The 20,067-nt window shown below is 52.7% G+C and overlaps 1 protein-coding gene across 2 annotated transcripts in view; it reads left to right on the plus strand.

The window, feature by feature from the left end:
• Positions 1-3,355: 3,355 nt before the first annotated feature.
• The window catches only part of VIL1 (villin 1), a 32,188-nt gene continuing 15,476 nt past the window's right edge, over positions 3,356-20,067 (plus strand). The window contains exons 1-13 of one of the 2 annotated variants that reach the window (XM_025403917.1): positions 3,356-3,432; positions 7,793-7,878; positions 8,293-8,367; positions 9,615-9,811; positions 12,299-12,407; positions 12,561-12,671; positions 13,663-13,865; positions 13,975-14,053; positions 14,228-14,326; positions 15,100-15,253; positions 16,244-16,344; positions 16,434-16,571; positions 17,181-17,339. In XM_025403917.1, coding sequence (XP_025259702.1) covers positions 7,804-7,878; positions 8,293-8,367; positions 9,615-9,811; positions 12,299-12,407; positions 12,561-12,671; positions 13,663-13,865; positions 13,975-14,053; positions 14,228-14,326; positions 15,100-15,253; positions 16,244-16,344; positions 16,434-16,571; positions 17,181-17,339 — 1,500 coding nt within the window. In that variant the 5' untranslated portion in view covers positions 3,356-3,432; positions 7,793-7,803. Of the gene's footprint in view, positions 3,433-7,754; positions 7,879-8,292; positions 8,368-9,614; positions 9,812-12,298; positions 12,408-12,560; positions 12,672-13,662; positions 13,866-13,974; positions 14,054-14,227; positions 14,327-15,099; positions 15,254-16,243; positions 16,345-16,433; positions 16,572-17,180; positions 17,340-20,067 lie in introns of those variants that run through there. The other variant, XM_025403916.1, reaches the window with a different exon arrangement.

Consider the following 20,067-nt stretch of genomic DNA (forward strand, 5'->3'; position numbering starts at 1 on the left):
AATCCCAGCACATTGGGAGGCCAAGACGGGCAGATCACTTGAGATCAGGAGTTAGAGACCAGTCTGGCTAACATAGTGAAACCCTGTCTCTACTAAAAATACAAAAATTAGCTGGTATGGTATGGACACCTGTAATCCCAGATACTTGGGCAGGATAATCACTTGAACCCGGGAGGCAGAGGTTGCGGTGAGCCGCGATTGCGCCACTGCACTCCAGCCTGGGTGACAGGGTGCGACTCCATCTCAATAAATAAATAAATACACACATGCAGACAGGTAGATACCTGTGCTGGACAATGACTTGAAAGAAATATCCCAGAACAATTCAGTGACAGTGATTTATCTGGAGAATATCTCTGTAATGAAAATATAGGTGAGTTTTTACCTTCCTTTTTCTTGTCCTTGTAATCGAGTGTATCTCTCTCTCTCTCTCTATATATATATACACACACACACACACACACATATACTCCTTTTTATTCACAAGAAAGTGTTATTTTTTCTTTTTCATAATCTGTGACATAGAAGGCAGGATTATATATTTTTATATTTATATTTATGTATGTATATATTTTTTGAGACAGCCTCACTTCGTCACCCAGGCTGGAGGGCAGTGGCACAATCTCAGTTCACTGCAACCTCTGCCTCCCGGGTTCAAGCGATTATTGTGCTTCAGCCTCCCTAGTAGCGGGGATTACAGGTGTGCACCACTACACCCAGCAATATTTTTTTTTAAAAAAAAGAAACAAAATAGCACCTCTAGTGTTTACTCCTCTTTCCAGACAACTCATGAGCGTGTGCACACACATATACTACACACATGCCCCACCTGTGTACAAACACAGCACTCTCCCTTTATCCACCAATTCAGGTACCTCATAGTCAACCATGGTCTGAAAATACTACACGGAAAATTCCAGAAATAAACCATTCGTAAGTTTTAAATTGCACAGTATTCTCAGTACATGATGGGATCTCCCACCGCCCCACTCCATCCCACCCGAAACGTGAGTCTTCCCTTTGTCCAGTACCTCCACACGCTACATGCTCCCTGACCGGCATTTAGCAGCTGTCTCGGCTATCAGATCCACTGTCATGGCATTGCAGGGCTTGCGTTCAAAGTAACCTTTATTGGTCTGGGCGCAGTGGCTCACACCTGTACTCCTAGCACTTTGGGAGGCCTAGGCGGGCGGATCACTTGAAGTTAGGAGTTTGAGACCAGCCTGGCCAACATGGTGAGACCTTGTCTCTGATAAAAATACAGGAAAAATTAGCTGGGTGTGGTGGTACGCACCTGTAGTCCAGCTACTTGGGAAGCTGAGATGGGAGAATTGCTTGAACCCAGGAGGCAGAGGTTGCAGTGAGCCAAGTTCGTGCCATTGAACTTCAGCCTGGGTGAGACAGCGAGACTTCATCTCCAAAAAACAAAAATAAAAACAACCCTCTGCCCGAAGTAACCCTTATTTTACTAAATAATGCAAGAGGAGCGATGCTAGCAATTTGGGTGTGCCAAAAAGAAGCCATAAAATGTTTCCTTTAAATGAAAAGGTAATAGTTCTCAATAAGGAAAGGAAAAAAATCATCATATGCTGAGGTTGCTAAGATCTATGATAAGAATGCATCTTCTGTTCATGAAATTGTGAAGAAGGAAACAGAAATTTGTGTTAATTTTGCTGTTGTACCTCAAACTGCAAAAGCGTGGCCACAGTGCAGGATAAGCGCTTAGTGAAAATGGAAAAGGCTTCAGTTCGTGGGTGGAAGACACGAACAGAAACATGCTCCAGCTGATGGCAGCCGGGTTCAGTACAATCCGAGATTTTAAGGCATCCAGTGTGGGTCCCGGAATGTATCCCCCGTTGGATAAGGGGGGACTACTGTACATTTGGTCTCCAGAACTCTTGGGAGGCTGTGATCAGAAGGAGGGACTGCCCTCACCCAGCCAACTTCATGTCACCCTCCTAAATACCAGACTTCACAGGTGATAGAATTTCTGAAGTTTGGGAGGCAGCTGCCCAAGGTGCTAAGTTTGCGTGTGAAGCTGGTTTCTCAGCGAGACCCACGCCAGAGATGGCTGCACTCCTTTCCTGCCTGAGTGAGATGGATCCCCTAGGGTCAGGGATCAGACATGGAAACCTTGGCTTCTGGGAGAGGGTAGCAGAACAGAGTTCAAAGGCACTGTTTTATGGCATCTCATAAAAACTCTAGGTGGGCAGGGTGCGGTGGCTCACGCCTGTAACCCCAGCACTTTGGGAGGCCAAGGTGGGCGGATCACGAGGTCAGGAGTTCAAGACCAGCCTGGCCAACATGGTGAAACCGCGTCTCTACTAAAAATACAAAAATTAGCCAGGTGTGGTGGTGGGTGGCTGTAATCCCAGCTACTCGGGAGGCTGAGGCAGGAGAATCGCTTGAACCCGGGAGGCGGAGGATGCAGTAAGACGAGATCATGCCACTGAACTCCAGCCTGGGTGACGGAGAGAGACTCCATCTCAGAAAAACAAAAACAAAAACAAAAACAAAAAAACAAAACAAAACAAAAAAAACACTCCAGGTGGAGCCAGTGCCTCTGGCGGTGGAGAGGAAGAGCAGTTGTGCTGACGGGGGCACTTGCTAAGTGAGGGTCATGCTGAGAAGAGACCTCTAAGAGAACTCCCATCTGTTCTGGAGGGGCCCTGAGTATGAGCCCCTGCATCCCTGGGTTTGGGGCTTCTGGAACCCCAGGGTCCTGCCTCTCCTTCCCTGTGAACCATTCACCCCAGGGAAGGTGGGAGGACAGCTGAGCCTCCTTCTCTTGGTTGGTAGGGGGAAAGTTCAGGCGCTGCTGACCTTGCCTGGACAGTGCTGTCTGCCTGTGGTGAGGTCCTGGGCTTTGGGCAGAAAAGCACCCCATCCCTTGCTCACTCAGAAGCCAAGGGAGGGGCTGGGCGCAGTGGCTCACACCTGTAATCCCAGTACTTTGGGAGGTCTAGGCGGCTGGATCATTTGAGATCAGGAGTTCAAGACCAGCCTGGCCAACATGGTGAAACCCTACCTGCTAAATATACAAAAATTAACCAGGCATGGTGGCGCATGTCTGTAGTCCCAGTTACTTGGGAAGCTGAGGCAGGAGAATCACCTGGACTTGGGAGGCAGAGGTTGCAGTGAGTCGAGTTCGCACCACTGCACTCCAGCCTGATGACAGAGTGAGGCTTAAAAAAAAAAAAAAGCCAAGGGTGGGGCACACCAGCTCTCGTTGTCAGGCTGTCAAGGGCTCTGGGCTCCAGGGACCTGGCAGCACCTGCCTCCCCACCCCCTCACCTCTCTGGGGCCCTATCTTCCCTTATATGGTGAAGGCAGTTCCTAGGGGGTGGGGGTGGGGACAAAGGTCGCTCTTCTGCAGCCAGCTTGCCACAATTCCCTGAGATCTCCCAGGTGGCAGCTGCCTCCCCAAGACAGGTAAGGCAACCTGGTGGGAACACATGGAGACCTCAGATGGTGTGAGGGGATGGGGTCCTCTGCTTTTCTCAGGCAACTTGGGGCCTCCTGGAGCACCTTGGTATGGGCTCGAGAGGGAGGCTTGGCACTCTGGATAGTGTGAGAAGTGCTGGGAGCCCCGCGTGTCTGTCCTGGGCCTCCAGGGAGAGACTTTTGCTGGCCCTGCCCCAGGCAATGGCTCTCTCAGTCTCCTATCTGTGGCTAGCCCCATCGCACTTTGGGTGTCACCATCCCAATTGCCCTGGAACTTCTAGAGTTAAAACCAGGACAGTCCTGGGCAGACCGGGACTAGTTAGTCTCCCTGACCTCACTCCCCGAGCCCCCTCCCCACCAGCTCATCTCTTTGCCCATTTCTTCTTCATCTGGAGTGTTTTATCCTTTGTGTCACCATTCCTCTGACACTCCTGGGACCTCAGGGCCCTGCCTCCTCACTCGTAGCAATATGAGCAACAGCCACGAGAAACTGAATGGGCAAAGACAGAGGCAAAGGCAGAGGCAAGGGGCTAGAGGTGGCAGGGCCTTAGGTCCTGGGCCATGCTGGGACACCTGAGCATGCACCTCTGCCCCATCTTCCCTCTACCTGGAGCTGCCCCATCAGCCTCCCCAGCCACTGTGGGCCCATTTAGCAGAACTAGGAATGGGGGCCAGGTGCAGACCAGGCTCTGAGGACACACTGGCTACTGTCTTCTTGGGACATCATCTGCTGGGGCCTCCTGCAGGCCACTGAGGGGCAGAGCCTTTGGGCTGGAGGGTTTGGGTGGGTGTCTATTCCCTCTGCTATCACAAGCCTGGGAAGCAGGAGGATGTCTTTTGTCTGAGGGGTGGGACTTTACCTTCACTGCCCCACCACATTCCTGTCTAGCTCAGAGCTGCACCACTGGGAACTAGGGGCCATGGCAGCACCCCACATACAACAGTGCCACACCTCGAGTACAACAGGGCTCAGATAAGAAAGTCAAGGTGGGCTGGGCGCAGCGGCTCATGCCTGGAATCCCAGCACTTTGGGAGGCTGAGGTGGGTGGATCACTTGAGGTCAGGAGTTTAAGACCAGCCTGACCAACACAGCGAAACCCAGTTTCTACTAAAAATACATAATTAGCCGGGTGTGGTGGCGCACACCTATAGTCCCAGCTACCCAGGAGGCTGAGGCACGAAAATCGCTTGAACCCAGAGGCAGAGATAACAGTGAGCCAGGATCGCACCATTGCACTCCAGCCTGGGCAACAGAGTGAGACTCTGTCTCAAAAAAAAAAAAAAAAGAAAGAAACACAAGATGGCCTGGATGGCCTGCAGACAGTAGGAGCCCAAACCCGTCCAACGCCCTGGGAGGGTCCTCCTTCCATCCCACAGTTCAGCCTTTCAGCATCATGAGTATTTGTTGAGCACCTACTATGTGCTAGGAGCTGGGGGCTACAAAGACAAACATATCTAGGTCTTGGAGCTCAGGGACCTCAAACTTACAAACAGGTTCTTTCATCACCATGTGGTCAGGAGGTCAAGAGTGGGGACAGTCCAGGATGCCGAGGGGCTCCTTGTCCAGCCTGAGGATTCTGGGAAGGTCTCCTGGAAGAAATGAGATCTAACTTGAGTCTAGAAGAGCATATTAGTATGGGAAAGGTGGGGAGAACGTTCCATGTGGGAGCAGTGCAAGCAGGCGTGGGGTGAGAGGCAGCATGGGGGTGGGGCCTGCTGGCAGCGTGGCATTTCTAGAGGGCAGAGTGCCAGCAGAGAGGGGCCAGGGGGCTGTGTGTAGTGGGGAGACTCAAGGGAGTTTAGGTGGACAGAAGGGCAGAAGCGAAAGGAGTCCAGGATGCTGCACAGATGGCTGGTGTTGGGGTCTTGGGGTGACGGTCCCCTTCCCTGGTCTGGGGACACAGAAGGGAAAGTACCAGGAGTTGAGGAAGCCAGTGAATTCAGGTTGAAGGAGGAGACAACTCAAATCCAAACAAGGGCCCATGGTGGCAGGGTTGGGGGAAGTGAGAGGCCCTGGTCTTCCTGGCAGTTCAGGGAAGACAGGAGAAGTGAGGAGGAGGTCCTACCAAGGGGTGGAGGAGAAGCATCTGTTCTGACCAACCATGGGTACAGGGCAGGAGCAGCTGGAGGGTATACACCAGGTAGGGGGGCCACGTCTCAGAGCTGCCACTCCTGAGTCCCCTTGCCCACCTTTGGCCTGTGGGGGCTGGCCAATCCTGATTTCTCTCTGGGGAGGGGGAGCACTGGTTTTTTCAAGTCCCTGCTGCCCTGAATCCCCCCTCTGATGAGCAAGAAGTGCCTCCTTATGTCCACCCTCTATTTCTCTTGCTGCCAGTTACCCCTGGAATCAGCATGTCCCTGGGTGAGACTTTAGAGATCATCAATTTAGTTGACCCCCTAAGTTGACTCCCTCAGCTCATAGATGAAGAAGGGAAGTCCACGTTCATACAGCTAGTGAGTGTCAAAGAAAAAGGGGGACGGGGCCGGGCAAGGTGGCTCATGCGTGTAATCCCAGCACTTTATGAGGCTGAGGTGGGTGGATCACCTGAGGTCAGGAGTTCAAGACTAGCCTGGCCAACATGGTGAAACCCTGTCTCTACTAAAAATACAAAAATTAGCTGGGCTTGGTGGCTTGCGCCTGTAATCCCAGCTACTCGGGAGGCTGAGGCAGGAGAGTCACTTGAACCTGGAAGGCGGAGGTTGCAGTGAGCCAAGATAGCGCCCCTGCACTCCAGCCTGGGCAACAAGAGTGAAACTCCTTCTCAAAAAGATAGATAGATAGATAGATAGATAGATAGATAGATAGATAGATAGATAGATAGATAGATAGATAGATAGATGAAAGGAGGGGACAGAGACAAAGGTGATGATAGAAATGAAACAGAAAATGGTCTCCTCCTTTATACCCAGCTTGGTTCTGCTGGACCAGGAATCCTGGGAGCCCTGGGGACTTGGTGGGTTGAAAAATACCTGATGGAAGATATCATGGTTGCCTGATGGAGAAGGCCATAGCCAACAGGCCATCAGACGGGACCCAAGCCCAAGGGGCTCCTACAGATACACAGCAAGCTGCTTATGATCAGCCAGAGGAGGCACTGATCAAGAGATTGGGCAGGGCCTTACCTCAAACTCTAGAATGCCAGGGAAGCAGCAGCCACTCCTCAGGGCTCAGAAAAGGGAGTTTCTAAGTACTAAAAGGCCAAGTCACTAAGAGGTGACTCAAAGTCAAGGTGCAAGGAGAGATTAGATAGTGAGATTTCAGGCTGTCAGCGAGTGGAGGCCTGACCTGTCGGCCACATGCCCTTTCATTCATTAATCAGTTCAAGGAGCATTCATGGAGGGCAGCTCCCTGCCAGGCTGGGTGATAGGCTCCATGGAGATCGGGGTGGCCTCTGGCCTGGTGAGGAGGAGCCTTAAAACTAGGGAGGAGAATAACTGGGCACAAGTGGCTGTCTGCCCTGGCTCATATCAGAATCACTGGAGAGTTTTAAAAGCACCCATGCTCCACCTCCCAAAAGGCAGAAAACAAAGCACCCATGCCCAGCCCCACCCTGGCCTAATTAAATCAGAATCCCCAGGGATGCCGCCAGAGCCTGGAGCATCAGCACGTTCAGAAGCTCCCCAGGTGAGGCTCATGAGCAGCTGGAGTGAACACAGCTACAGGTCCAAGCAGAAAGGGCTGGTTGGGCACGGTGGCTCACGCCTGTAATCCCAGCACTTTGGGAGGCTGTGGCAGGTGGATCACCTGAGGTCAGGAATTTGAGACCAGCCTGGCCGACATGGGGAAACCCCGTCTCTATTAAAAATACAAAATTAGCTAGGCATGGTGGCTCATGCCTGTAATCCCAGCTATGCGGGAGGCTGAGGCAGGAGAATCACTTGAACCTGGGAGGCAGAGATTGCAGTGAGCTGAGATCACGATACTGCACTCCAGCCTGTGTGACAGAGCGGGACTCCATCTCAAAAAGAAAAGGAAAAAAAAAAAAAAATGGAGAAAGGGCTGATGTGAGGAGAAAAGCTTGGGGAGGGGCGTTCCTTCCAGTTTAGCGGGCAGAGAGTGGTTCACAGTGGGAGGGTTCACTCTGTTCATCCATTCATTCATTCATTCATCCATCCCTCACTCCTTCCCTCCCCATCTCTTCCTTTATCGAGCAAAGTCACTGTGCTAGACACTGCGGATTCGGTACTAAACAAGCAGAAATGGTCACTGAGTGAGGAGTAACCCTCTATGCTCCCCCAGGCCCCTGAGCCTGCGACCTCCTGGCACTGTTGGGAGTTCTCTAGGGGCAGACTGGAAGGGCAGCATCCAAACTCAGGGTGCCCCTGCTCCCAATGCCTTCTCCCCCAGGCTCACTCACCATGACCAAGCTGAGCGCCCAAGTCAAAGGCTCTCTCAACATCACCACCCCGGGGCTGCAGATATGGAGGCTCGAGGTGAGGCCCTGTCTGGGCATGGGGGCCTCGCAGGCCTGGGGTGGAGGGAGGCAAGGCAGAGGCCTGGGATTTCTCTTAGTTTCCTCTGCTCCTGCCCCGCAGCCCCTGAGAGCTCAGCCCCTCACCTCCCGCATCATCCACACCCCGGATGGTCTCCCTTTCCCTTTCTCCATTTCTTCTCCCTCTGTCTCTCAACCTTCCTCTCCACTTCTTCTTCCTCACTCGTCCCTTCCCTTCCCACCATTGATTTTCCTTCTCCCGCCCCTCACACAGTTTCCCTCTCTCTTCCTTTTCTCTCCTTTCATTCCTGGGCCAGGCTCTTTTTTTCCAATGCCTCCTACCCTGGGCCCTCCTCCCAGGCCTAGGGGTCCTGGTGGTCCAGGGAAGCCCCTCTGACCCCTTTTCTGTCCTTAGGCCATGCAGATGGTGCCTGTTCCTTCCAGCACCTTTGGGAGCTTCTTCGATGGTGACTGCTACATCATCCTGGCTGTGAGTCAGGGGCAGAGGAGGAGGCTGAGCAGAGAGCAAAACCCACTGTGGTGTCAGGGAGGAAACAGGCTGGGGACCATGGGGAGAGCTGGCCTGGCTTCACCCCAAGACAGAATTTACTGGGTATGCCCAAGTGCCCAACCTTGTGGTGGCTTTACAGAGGTCAGAGGCTCTTGCTGCCCTTGATCCACTGGGCTTCCAGCTAAGGCCAATTTCTGTGGATTCACATTCTTGGGGAAACTTCTGCATTGTTGCCATATCACCCTAACTTGAGTCCACATTTCCAAAATCCATAGTCATCTTCTTTCTTCAAAATTTTTTTCAGATGGAGTCTCGCTCTGTTGCCCAGGTTGGAGTGCAGTGGTGCGACCTTGCCTCACTGCAACCTCCACTTCCCACGTTCAAGCGATTCTCCTGCCTTAGCCTTGAGAGTAGCTTGAACTACAGGCACGTGCCACCACAATCAGCTAATTTTTTTGTATTTTTTAGTAGAGACAGGGTTTCACCATGTTGGTTAGGCTGGTCTTGAACTCCTGACCTCAGGTGATCCACCTGCCTCCGCCTCCCAAAATGCTGGGATTACAGGCATGAGCCACCATGCCCAGCCTCGTAGTCATCTTCATATCACCTTGATTTTCACCACACCCTGGTACCACCTGTACTATTAAGACATTTGTATTTTTTTCTTTATATTGACTCATTTTAAATTTTTATTTTATGTATTTATTATTATTATTTTTTAGATAGTCTCGCTCTGTCGCCCAGGCTGGAGTGCAGTGGCACGATCTTGGCTCACTGCAACCTCTGCCTCCCGGGTTCAAGTGATTCTCGTGTCTCAGCCTCCCGAGTGGCTGGGATTATAGGCACCCGCCACCCCACCTGGCTAATTTTTATATTTTTATTAAAGACAGAGTTTTGCCATGTTGACCAGGCTGGTCTTGAACTCCTGGTGATTCGCCCGCCTTGACCTCCCAAAGTGCTGGGATTACAGGCGTGAGCCACTGTGCCTGGCATAAGCAAGTTGTTTCTGAGGTGAGGCAAGTGAGGCCTGGAGAGGAGAAGCCATGTCTCGGAGAGTCAATGGTAGAGCTGGGCCATGACTCAGGGCCCCTAACCACTAGCCTAGTGCACTTGCCCTGTGCCACGCTCCCCCATGGTCCTGGACGGCACGTGTGTGGGAGGTCACACAGAGTGGGAGGGGCTGTGGGAGCCCAGGGTCTCGGGTACACTGGACACCTTTTCCCTAGATCCACAAGACAGCCAGCAACCTGTCCTATGACATCCACTACTGGATTGGCCAGGACTCATCCCTGGATGAGCAGGGGGCAGCTGCCATCTACACCACACAAATGGATGACTTCCTGAAGGGCCGGGCTGTGCAGCACCGCGAGGTCCAGGGCAACGAGAGCGAGGCCTTCCGAGGCTACTTCAAGCAAGGCCTTGTGTAGGGAGGGCGGGCTGCAGGCTGAGGGAATGAGGATGAGTGGTAGGGATGGAGAGGTTGGGGCTGAAGAGGCAGGGACACCCAGACCTGTTCGGGTCTGGGAAGAACACTTGGAGCAGGGGGAGGTGACCTGGGACGGGGAAGGGACCCTGGAACTGTGGGGGGAGGTACGAGGGGGACCCTCATGAGTTTTTGGTGATTGTCCTTCACTTTTCCACTCCCCAACTCTTATTTCTGCCACTGCTCTGCCCTTGGTCTGGAGGCTGTTCTGAAATTCTGTAACTCTTGTGAATCTCTGTAAATCAGCTCCTACTTGAATGTCCTGGAGAGCTCAGTGCCTAATCGCCCAACTCTGGCCAATAGACAAATGGCTGCTCCCCCATCTCTAATGCAGGCCTACCACACTAAAAACCAAGACTGCCAGCTTTTCTTTTTCTTCCTTTTTTTTTTCCAGATGGAGTCTTGCTTTATTGCCCAGGCTGGAGTACAGTGGCACAGTGGCAAAGTCTTGGCTCACTGCAACCTCCGCCTCCTGGGCTCAAGCAATTCTCGTGCCTCAGCCTCCCCAGTAGCTGGGATTACAGGTGCACACCACCAGGTCTGGCTAATTTTCGTATTTTTAGTAGAGACAGGGTTTCACCATAGGCAGGCTGATCTCGAACTCCTGACCTCAAGTGATCCATCCGCCTCGGCCTCCCAGAGTGCTGGGATTATAGGTGTGAGCCACCACGCCCGGCCCCACCTTAGCCTCTTGAGTAACTGGGACCACAGGCCTGAGCCACCACGCCCAGCTAATTTTTTTTTTTTTTTTTTTTTTTTTTTGTTGAGACGGAGTCTCGCTCTGCCACCCAGGCTGGAGTGCAGTGGCCGGATCTCAGCTCACTGCAAGCTCCGCCTCCCGGGTTCACGCCATTCTCCTGTCTCAGCCTCCCGAGTAGTTGGGACTACAGGCGCCCGCCACCGCGCCCGGCTAGTTTTTTGTATTTTTTTTTTTCTTTGGTTTTTTTTTGAGACGGAGTCTCGCTGTGTCGCCCAGGCTGGAGTGCAGTGGCGCGATCTCGGCTCACTGCAAGCTCCGCCTCCCGGGTTCACGCCATTCTCCTGCCTCAGCCTCCGAGTAGCTGGGACTACAGGCGCCCGCCACCACGCCCGGCTAGTTTTTTGTATTTTTAGTAGAGACGGGGTTTCACCTTGTTAGCCAGGATGGTCTCGATCTCCTGACCTCGTGATCCACCCGCCTCGGCCTCCCAAAGTGCTGGGATTACAGGCTTGAGCCACCACGCCCGGCCGTTTTTTGTATTTTTTAGTAGAGACGGGGTTTCACCGTGTTAGCCAGGATGGTCTCGATCTCCTGACCTCGTGATCCGCCCGTCTCGGCCTCCCAAAGTGCTGGGATTACAGGCTTGAGCCACCGCGCCCGGCCCCAGCTAATTTTTTTATATATATATTTTGTAGAGATGAAGGTCTTGCTCTGTTGCCCAGGCTGGTCTCAAACTCCTGGACTCAAGTGATTCTCCTACCTCAGCCTCCTAAAGTCCTGGGATTACAGGCATGAGCTACCACTCCCAGACCAGACTGCTGGCTTTTCTGTACAAGTTGAAGTTCTAGCTTAGCTTTCCCCAGGAAAACACACACTCTGGAGCTGAGTTGTTACTGACCTGTAGGACAAGCCGGGGGCTCTCTAATTAGCCACAGTTCCCATTCTTCTTTTTTGTCTTGCTCTTCTCTTCCCACACTACAGCAGTAGTCCATTCCTGTGGGCACTGGAGTGGCACCTCTCCCTTCTTGTTTTTTCTTCCACTTTGATCCCCTGTCCTCAGGATTCTGTCCCTATTTATTAATACATTTCTTTTTTTTTTTTTTTTTTTTTGAGATGGAGTCTCACTCTTGTCGCCCAGGCTGGAGTGCAGTGGCGTGATCTCGGCTCACTGCAAACCTCCGCCCCCGGGGTTCAAACAATTCTTCTTTCTCAGCCTCCTGAGTAGTTGTGATTACAGGCACCTGCCACCATGCCCAGCTAACTTGTATTTTTAGTAGAGACAGGGTTTCACCATGTTGGCCAGGCTGGTCTGGAACTCCTGACCTCAAATGATCTGCCCACCTCGGCTTCCCAAAGTGCTGGGATTATAGGCAGGAGTCACCGCACCTGGCCTATTAACACATTTCCTACTCTTCATATATCATGACCCTTCTTTGCAGGCCTCTCCACAGGGCAGGGACAATGGCGAGATGAGTGAAGATCTAGGGTGCAGAGTTTAAGGTTGCTCTGACTGTCAGGGTGGTTCAAGGGCATGCCACAGGCCAACCTTGCACTTTCAGGACCTGACAGTGAGTGACTCCCTAAAGTTTGCATCCTCAGCACCTCATTCACCTCGCCTACTCCCAGCCTGGCCCTCAGGTGACCTCAGTGTGGCAGCCAGGACCTGGGAGAACAGGGGCCAGGCACACCTCCCAGCCCACTCCCTGGGTCTGCTCACCTCTTCTCAGGATCCGGAAAGGAGGCGTGGCTTCTGGCATGAATCACGTGGAGACCAACTCCTATGATGTCCAGAGGCTGCTGCATGTCAAGGGCAAGAGGAACGTGGTAGCTGGAGAGGTAGGCAGGCCCCACTGGAGCATCGGCCAGGGCTGTGAGGCCCAGGGCGGAGGGCAGGGGCTGAGGAGGGGTGAGGGGCAAGGAGGGGTGGCCAAGATGATGGATGATAGGCGAGCTCTGAGTGGGGTCTGCACTTCCCCCGTGGCTCCCTAGGTAGAGATGTCCTGGAAGAGTTTCAACCGAGGGGATGTTTTCCTCCTGGACCTCGGGAAGCTTATCATCCAGTGGAATGGACCTGAAAGTAACCGCATGGAGAGACTCAGGGTAAACCTTCCCATGTACCACACCTCCCTCTCAAATCCTCGACTGCCCCCACCTGCTCCTTTCCCCAGGCCTCTCCCCACTGACTATTGGGGACAGTGTGTTTGAAGGTGGATCACTCTCCATGTGTTTGGGGCAGGTGTGCATGTTGGAGTTAGTGTGTGAGAACTTGTGGTCAATCCACTCAGATAGAATGAGTCTCTACAGTGTGGCAGAGCCTGTGCTAAGCCTTGGTGATCCAGTGGTGAATGAAATGGGCATGGGCATATGTGTGTTTATACTCACAGCACATTGACGCTGTGTGTGCACTGTGAGGCTGCAAGCATGTTTGGGGGCAAAGAGATTTTTTTTTTTTTTTTTTTTTTTTTTGAGTTTTTGAGATGCAGTTTTGCTCTTTTTGCCCAGGCTGGAGTGCAATGGCATGATCTCAGCTCACTGAAACCTCCACCTTCTGGGTTCAAGTGATTCTCTTGCCTCAGCCTCCTGAGTAGCTGGGATTATAGGCGTGCACTACCATGCCCAGCTAATTTTTTTGTGTTTTTAGTAGAGACGGGGTTTCACCATGGCCAGGCTGGTCTTGAACTCCTGACCTCAGGTGATCCATCCGCCTCCGCCTCCCAGAGTGTTGGGATTACAGGTGCGAGCCACCGCACCCGGCGGAAGAGATTGAGTACTGTGATCCTTGGGGCTCAGCTGTTGTCCGGAACTGTGAAATCTAAGCATACATTTCCCACACTGTCAGAACAGAAAGCCCAGCAAGCCTGCTTGAGCACCTTCCTGACGGTGGGGAAACCTGCTTTCCCAGCTGCCTTCTCCCTGGTTTCCTTATATGCCTTAAAAGCTTGACCCCTCTGACAGGGAAAAGCAGGGCAGGGGTCTCAACCCCTGTGGCTGCTGCTGTAGGTGGTCTGGGCTTGCCTGGCAGGGTGTGGGGTGGCAGACACTGCCTTGTTCCCCTACTACTCCCGATGGGTCACCAGGGGCGTTCCTGCAGGGCATGACTCTGGCCAAAGAGATCCGAGACCAGGAGCGGGGAGGGCGCACCTATGTAGGCGTGGTGGACGGAGAGAATGAATCAGCATCCCCGAAGCTGATGGAGGTGATGAACCATGTGCTGGGCAAGCGCGGGGAGCTGAAGGCAGCTGTGCCCGACACAGTGGTGGAGCCGGCACTCAAGGCTGCACTCAAACTGTACCAGTAAGTGCCCAGTGGGGTCTTCCTGGGTGCTGGGGACTCCCTGGGAGCAGGTGCCCTGGCTGAGGGGCTTGGGGCCCCTCTCCATCTATGCCTTGCTTCTGTCCTGCAGTGTGTCTGACGCTGAGGGGAATCTGGTGGTGAGGGAAGTCGCCACACGGCCGCTGACGCAGGACCTGCTCAGTCACGATGTGAGAGGGTCTGGAGACCCCCCAGCCCACTGCAAACTGGCCCCCTCTCCCTCAAGCCAGAAAAATTCCAGGGGGCTTGGGGTGGGCATGGGAGGGAGAGACTCTTTTTGTGTGTGAGGCTGTCCCAGTCCAGCACTTCCAGCTCCATCAGACTCTTACCTCTCCCGACTCTAGGACTGTTACATCCTGGACCAGGGGGGCCTGAAGATCTACGTATGGAAGGGGAAGAAAGCCAATGAGCAAGAGAAGAAGGGAGCCATGAGCCATGCGCTGGTAGGGGTGGGGATCCAGGAGGAGGGCAGAGTGATGGGAGGGAGAGAGCAGATAGCTGCATGGGGTGGGCAGGCAGGCTCAGACCAGGGCATAGCGCCAAGGCAGAGGCAGGGAAGGCTGGGAGCGGCAGGATGAGGGCTGGGCACGGCCCAATGGGAGGGGCCTGAGGGGCCATTCTGTAGTCATCTTGGGGGTTCTCTGCACACCAGGGAGTCAACCACCAGACAACCCTGGGGCCACCTCAGAATATGGGCTCTCAACTCCCTGCACCTGAGCTGAGTTTAGAGAAGGGAAGGAGAAATGGAAGGAGGCTGGCTTCCTACAGAAGAGGATTGGGTCAGCTCAGACCAGGACCAAGTCAGAGTTTGGGGTCATTGCTGGGGCTGGAGCCATAACCCTAACTGGCTTGGGGCCAGTGCCAGTGTTGGATTGGGGACTGGGCATTAGGATTAGCATTGAGGTAGGGTCACCTTAGGAGTTAGATTTGGCTTTGGGATTGGGGTCAGAGTTGTGTTTGGGTATTAGATTTGAGGTTGAGGTCAGAGTGAGTCTTGAGGCCAGTATTAGGTTTCAGGCGGTATCAGATTTGACCTTGATGCTGGGGGTCAGAGTAGGGTTAGGTTGGGGATTAGCATTGGGATTGGGTTTGGGTTCAGTTTTGGTGCCAGGGGTAGATCTGATGGTGGATCTGGTTAGGTTAGAGCCAGGTTTTGGCTTGCACTGGGAGTGGGGACTAGGGGAGGGGCATAGCTTCCAGCCCTTTCTCTTCTCAGAACTTCATCAAAGCCAAGCAGTACCCACCAAGCACACAGGTGGAGGTGCAGAATGATGGGGCTGAGTCGGCCGTCTTTCAGCAGCTATTCCAGAAGTGGACAGCATCCAGCCGGACTTCAGGCCTGGGCAAAACCCACACTGTGGGCTCCGTGGGTGAGGGCCAGTCATGGGGCAGTGAGGGAGCCAGGATCCAGGAGCTGGGCCAGGAGAGCCACTTGGTCCACCACCCACCCTCCTTCCCTGACGTGCATCTTCCACGAAGACTTTTACATCGGCTCTGGGCTTATCCTAGCGGGTGGAGACATGGACAAACTCTAGTTGTCACAAAAAGGGAGCCGAGAGGGCTGGTCGTGGTGGCACATGCCTGTATTCCCAGCACTTTGGGTGGCTGAGGCGGGTGGACCACCTGAGGTCAGGAGTTCGAGACTAGCCTAACATGGTGAAACCCGGTCTGTACTGAAAAAAAAAAAAAAAAAAATTAGCCAAGCATGGTGGTGCATGCCTGTAACCCCAGCTACTCAGGAGGCTGAGGCAGGAGAATCGCTTGAATTTGGGAGGTGGATGTTGCAGTGAACCAAGATCGTGCCATTGCACTCCAGCCTGGGCAACAAGAGTGAAACTCCGTCTCAAAAAAAAAAAAAAAAAAAAAAGGGAGCTGAGAGTGATGTGATGTTTCATTTGGGAAGGGGTTGGGCCTCCCTGGAAACCAAACAGCTCAGTCTCTTACCCGCCAGTATTTGCTGAGGGCAAGCTCGGTGCCCGGCACCTAGGAGAGGAGAAATAATAGTGTACAGCCTCCATCATTGCAGAGCTCCCTATTGAGCTGGGAGACAAGGTCAAGGCTTGAAGTCTGAATGCTGCAGGGGTCAGGATGTAGATCAACAAAGCTAAAGCCTTGCTCTTATGCCTCTCTTGGCTCCCTGGGAGGCACTGGTGAAGCAGGAGTTTTAGAGGGAGGGAGATATGGTTCTCTACTGTAGCTCTGCCACATTCTGTGCAACCAGGTAAGCTACTGAATCTCTCTTGCTTCGGTTTCCTCATCTGAAAATGGGTCTAAGAATTGTAGCCACCATTCAGGGCTGTTGTGAGGACCTGGGGGGCCTCAGCTGGTGACAATTGGTGTCATGATTTCCCCTACTCTAGCCAAAGTGGAACAGGTGAAGTTTGATGCCACATCCATGCATGTCAAGCCTCAGGTGGCTGCCCAGCAGAAGATGGTAGATGATGGGAGTGGGGAAGTGCAGGTATGTGAGGGCAGAGAGGCCCATGCTGGGTGGAGCAGGGATGGTGGAACCTGTTCCCGGACCTCACCCTGGCCTGATACTGGCCCTAGGTGTGGCGCATTGAGAACCTAGAGCTGGTACCTGTGGATTCCAAGTGGCTAGGCCACTTCTATGGGGGTGACTGCTACCTGCTGCTCTACACCTACCTCATCGGAAACAAGCAGCACTACCTGCTCTACATCTGGCAGGTCAGGTCACGCCACGTCCCACCCAGAGCATAGCCGGCTTAGCTCCACCTTGTACATACTCCTGCTAAGTGGCCATCACCCTTGGGTTGAATACCTCTGGGGATGGGGATCTCACCGCTTCAAGAAGGACTGCTTTGGCTATGAGGTCCAGCTAGTACCCCCATTCACAGCGCTTTTCCATTTGGTTCTCTGAGTCTCCCTTCCAATTTTCATTGCCTTCTGCACATTCTTATCACTTGCTCTGCCCGTGGGATTCTGTGTCTAGATGTGAGGGAGCAGGGAGTGTGTCTAGGAGTGAGTGGTGTGGTGCCTGTGATGCTTCCCTGAAGAAGGAGCAGTAAGGAAAGGAGGAGGTTTGGGGTTAAAGCTGGGGTTGCAGGTAGGTCAGGGCTGGGCTGGGTCTGCGAAAGAATTAGGTTTGAGGTTGAGATCAGAACTGAGGTCTGGGTCAGATTGGGGTTTTGGCTGTTTCACAGTGGAGTTTGGTGGGGAAGAAAATTGGGTTTAGGACCAGGTCAGACTTGGGGATGGAGTTGTTGCTGAGGCTGAGGATGGAGTCAGAATTGGGGGCTGACCCTATCCCATTCACTCCCTCCTGCTCATCCCCAGGGCAGCCAGGCCAGTCAAGATGAAATTACAGCATCAACTTATCAAGCCGTCATCCTGGACCAGAAGTACAATGGTGAACCAGTCCAGATCCGGGTCCCAATGGGCAAGGAGCCGCCTCATCTTATGTCCATCTTCAAGGGACGCATGGTGGTATACCAGGTGTGGCTGCTGAACTGAGGTGCCTGGCAGTACCCATTGTGGCAAGACAGGCATCCAGGAGATGGGGAAGTGGATGGGTGGTGGGAGCAGGGCTTAGGGTGAAGCCCATTCTTCATAGGAGACTACCCTGGAGGTTCTATCACCTATGTGGAACTGGTAATAGAAATAACCCATTTGGTTACTTTAGAAATACATGTAATTGGGCCGGGCATAGTGGCTCATGCCTGTAATCCCAGCACTTTGGAGTCTGAGGTGGGTAGATCACCTGAGGTCAGGAGTTCAAGACCAGCCTGGCCAACATAGTGAAACCCGTCTCTACAAAAATACAAAAAATTAGCCAGGCATGATGGTGGGTGCCTGTAATCTCAGCTACTCAGGAGGCTGAGGCAGAAGAATCTCTTGAACCTGGGAGGCGGAGGTTGCAGTGAACTGAGATCGTGCCATTGCATTCCAGCCTAGGCAACAGAGCGAGACTCCGTCTTTAAAAAAAAAAAAAAAAAAGGCCGGGCGCGGTGGCTCAAGCCTGTAATCCCAGCACATTGGGAGGCCGAGACGGGTGGATCATGAGGTCAGGAGATCGAGACCATCCTGGCTAACACGGTGAAACCCCGTCTCTACTAAAAAATCCAAAAAAAAAAAAAAACTAGCCGGGCGAGGTGGCGGGCGCCTGTAGTCCCAGCTACTCGGGAGGCTGAGGCAGGAGAATGGCGTGGACCCGGGAGGCGGAGCTTGCAGTGAGCTGAGATCCGGCCACTGAACTCCAGCCTGGGCGACAGAGTGAGACTCCGTCTCAAAAAAAAAAAAAAAAAAAAAAAAAAAGGCCGGGTGTGGTGGCTCACACCTGTAATCCCAGTACTTTGGGAGGCTGAAGTGGGTGGATCACCTGAGGTCAGTAGTTCAAGACCAGCCCAACCAACATGGCGAAACCCCATCTCTACTAAATACAAAAAGTAGCTGGGCATGGTGGTACATGCCTGTAATCCCAGCCACTTGGGAGGCTGAGGCAGGAGAGTTGCTTGAAACCAGGAGGCAGATGTTGCAGTGAGCTGAGACTGTGCCACTGCACTCCAGCCTGGGCAACAAGAATGAAATTCCATCTCAAGAAAACAAAACAAAACAAAAACATGTAATGCACATTCACCATGTGTAAGTACTGCCTGCCCTCTACACCCCAACTCCTTGAATCCTTTACATAAAAAAGGAAGATATTTTGGCTAGATTTGCTTAAATGATGCACCTGTGAAAACTGCATTGGTGCCTTCCAACATAATGAAACAGACATCTCATGCAATCACTTAAGCAATAATCTGCCTATTGAGTGCCTTAAACACACAGTCCTTTGCAATTCCCCAAGCAAGGAGAAGAATGGCATGCTAATACAGTTCGCCATCTTGTTGGGAGAGGACAGACATATTAGCAGTGAACCAACAGTCTAAGGAACCATGTGGTTAAATGCAAGAAGTAGGCCAGGCACAGTGGCTCACGCCTGTAATCCCAACACTTTGGGAGGCCGAGGCGGGCGGATCACGAGGTCAGGAGTTTGAGACCAGCTTGACCAATAGGGCGAAACCCCGTCTCTACTAAAAACACAAAAATTAGCTGGGTGTGGTGGCGTGCGCCTGTAGTCCCAGCTACTCGGGAGGCTGAGGCAGAAGAATCACTTGAACCTGGGAGGCGGAGGTTGCAGTGAGCTGAGACTGTGCCACTGCACTCCAGCCTGGGCAACAGAGAGAGACTCTGTCTCAAAAAAAAAAAAAAAAAAAAAAAAAAAAAAGAAATGCCAGAGGTAAAAGTTGAGTCAAAAGAGGAGCCGGAGTATAATAATCTGGGAATGTCATAGAGTTTATGGGCAGGAGGGGATTTAGAGGAGACATTTGTCTTGACATTTGGGTCAGAGTTGAAGAGTTTAGCAGAGGTAAAATGAGGGCACACAATGCAGGGGGCACAGCAAGGACAAAGGCCCGGGGGAGAGGCTTTGTAGGGAACATCAGAAGCCTGGTGGAACTGGCCAGGTGTGGTGGTTCACACCTGTAATCCCGCACTTTGGGAGGTGGAGGCAGGTGGATCACCTGAGGTCAGGAGTTCAAGACCAGCCTGGCCAACGTGGTGAAACCCTGTCTCTACTAAAAGTACAAAAATTAGCTGAATGTGGTGGTGCGTGCCTATAATCCCAGCTACTGGGGAGGCTGGGGCAGGAGAATCGCTTGAACCTGGGAGGCAGTGAGTCAGGATCACACCATTGCACTCCAGCCTGGGCAACAGAGCAAAACTCAGTCTCAAGAAAAAAATAAATAAATAAAAGGCTAGGCGCTGTGGCTCACGTCTGTAATCCCAGCACTTTGGGAGGCCGAGGTGGGCGGATCACCTGAAGTTGTGAGTTCCAGACCAGCCTGACCAACATGGAGAAACCCTGTCTCTACTAAAAATACAAAAATTAGCCAGGCATGGTGGTGGGCGCCTATAATCCCAGCGACCCAGGAGGCTGAGGCAGAATTGCTTGAACCCGGGAGGCGAAGGGTGCAGTGAGCTGAGATAGTGCCATTGCACTCCAGCCTGGGCAACAAAAGCAAAACTCCATCTCAAAAAAAAAAAAAAAAAAAGCCTGGCAGAGCTAAGCTGGAGGGTTTGATGGCAGCAGTGTCTGCAAAGGCAGTTTGCATCTTCGTCATGTGCGGCCTTCAAAGGCAAAGTTGAGGAGCTGGGTTTTTTTTTTGTTTTTTTTTTTTTT

Source organism: Theropithecus gelada, chromosome 12, assembly GCF_003255815.1.
Source record: "Theropithecus gelada isolate Dixy chromosome 12, Tgel_1.0, whole genome shotgun sequence".
NCBI classification, from domain to species: Eukaryota; Metazoa; Chordata; class Mammalia; order Primates; family Cercopithecidae; genus Theropithecus; species Theropithecus gelada.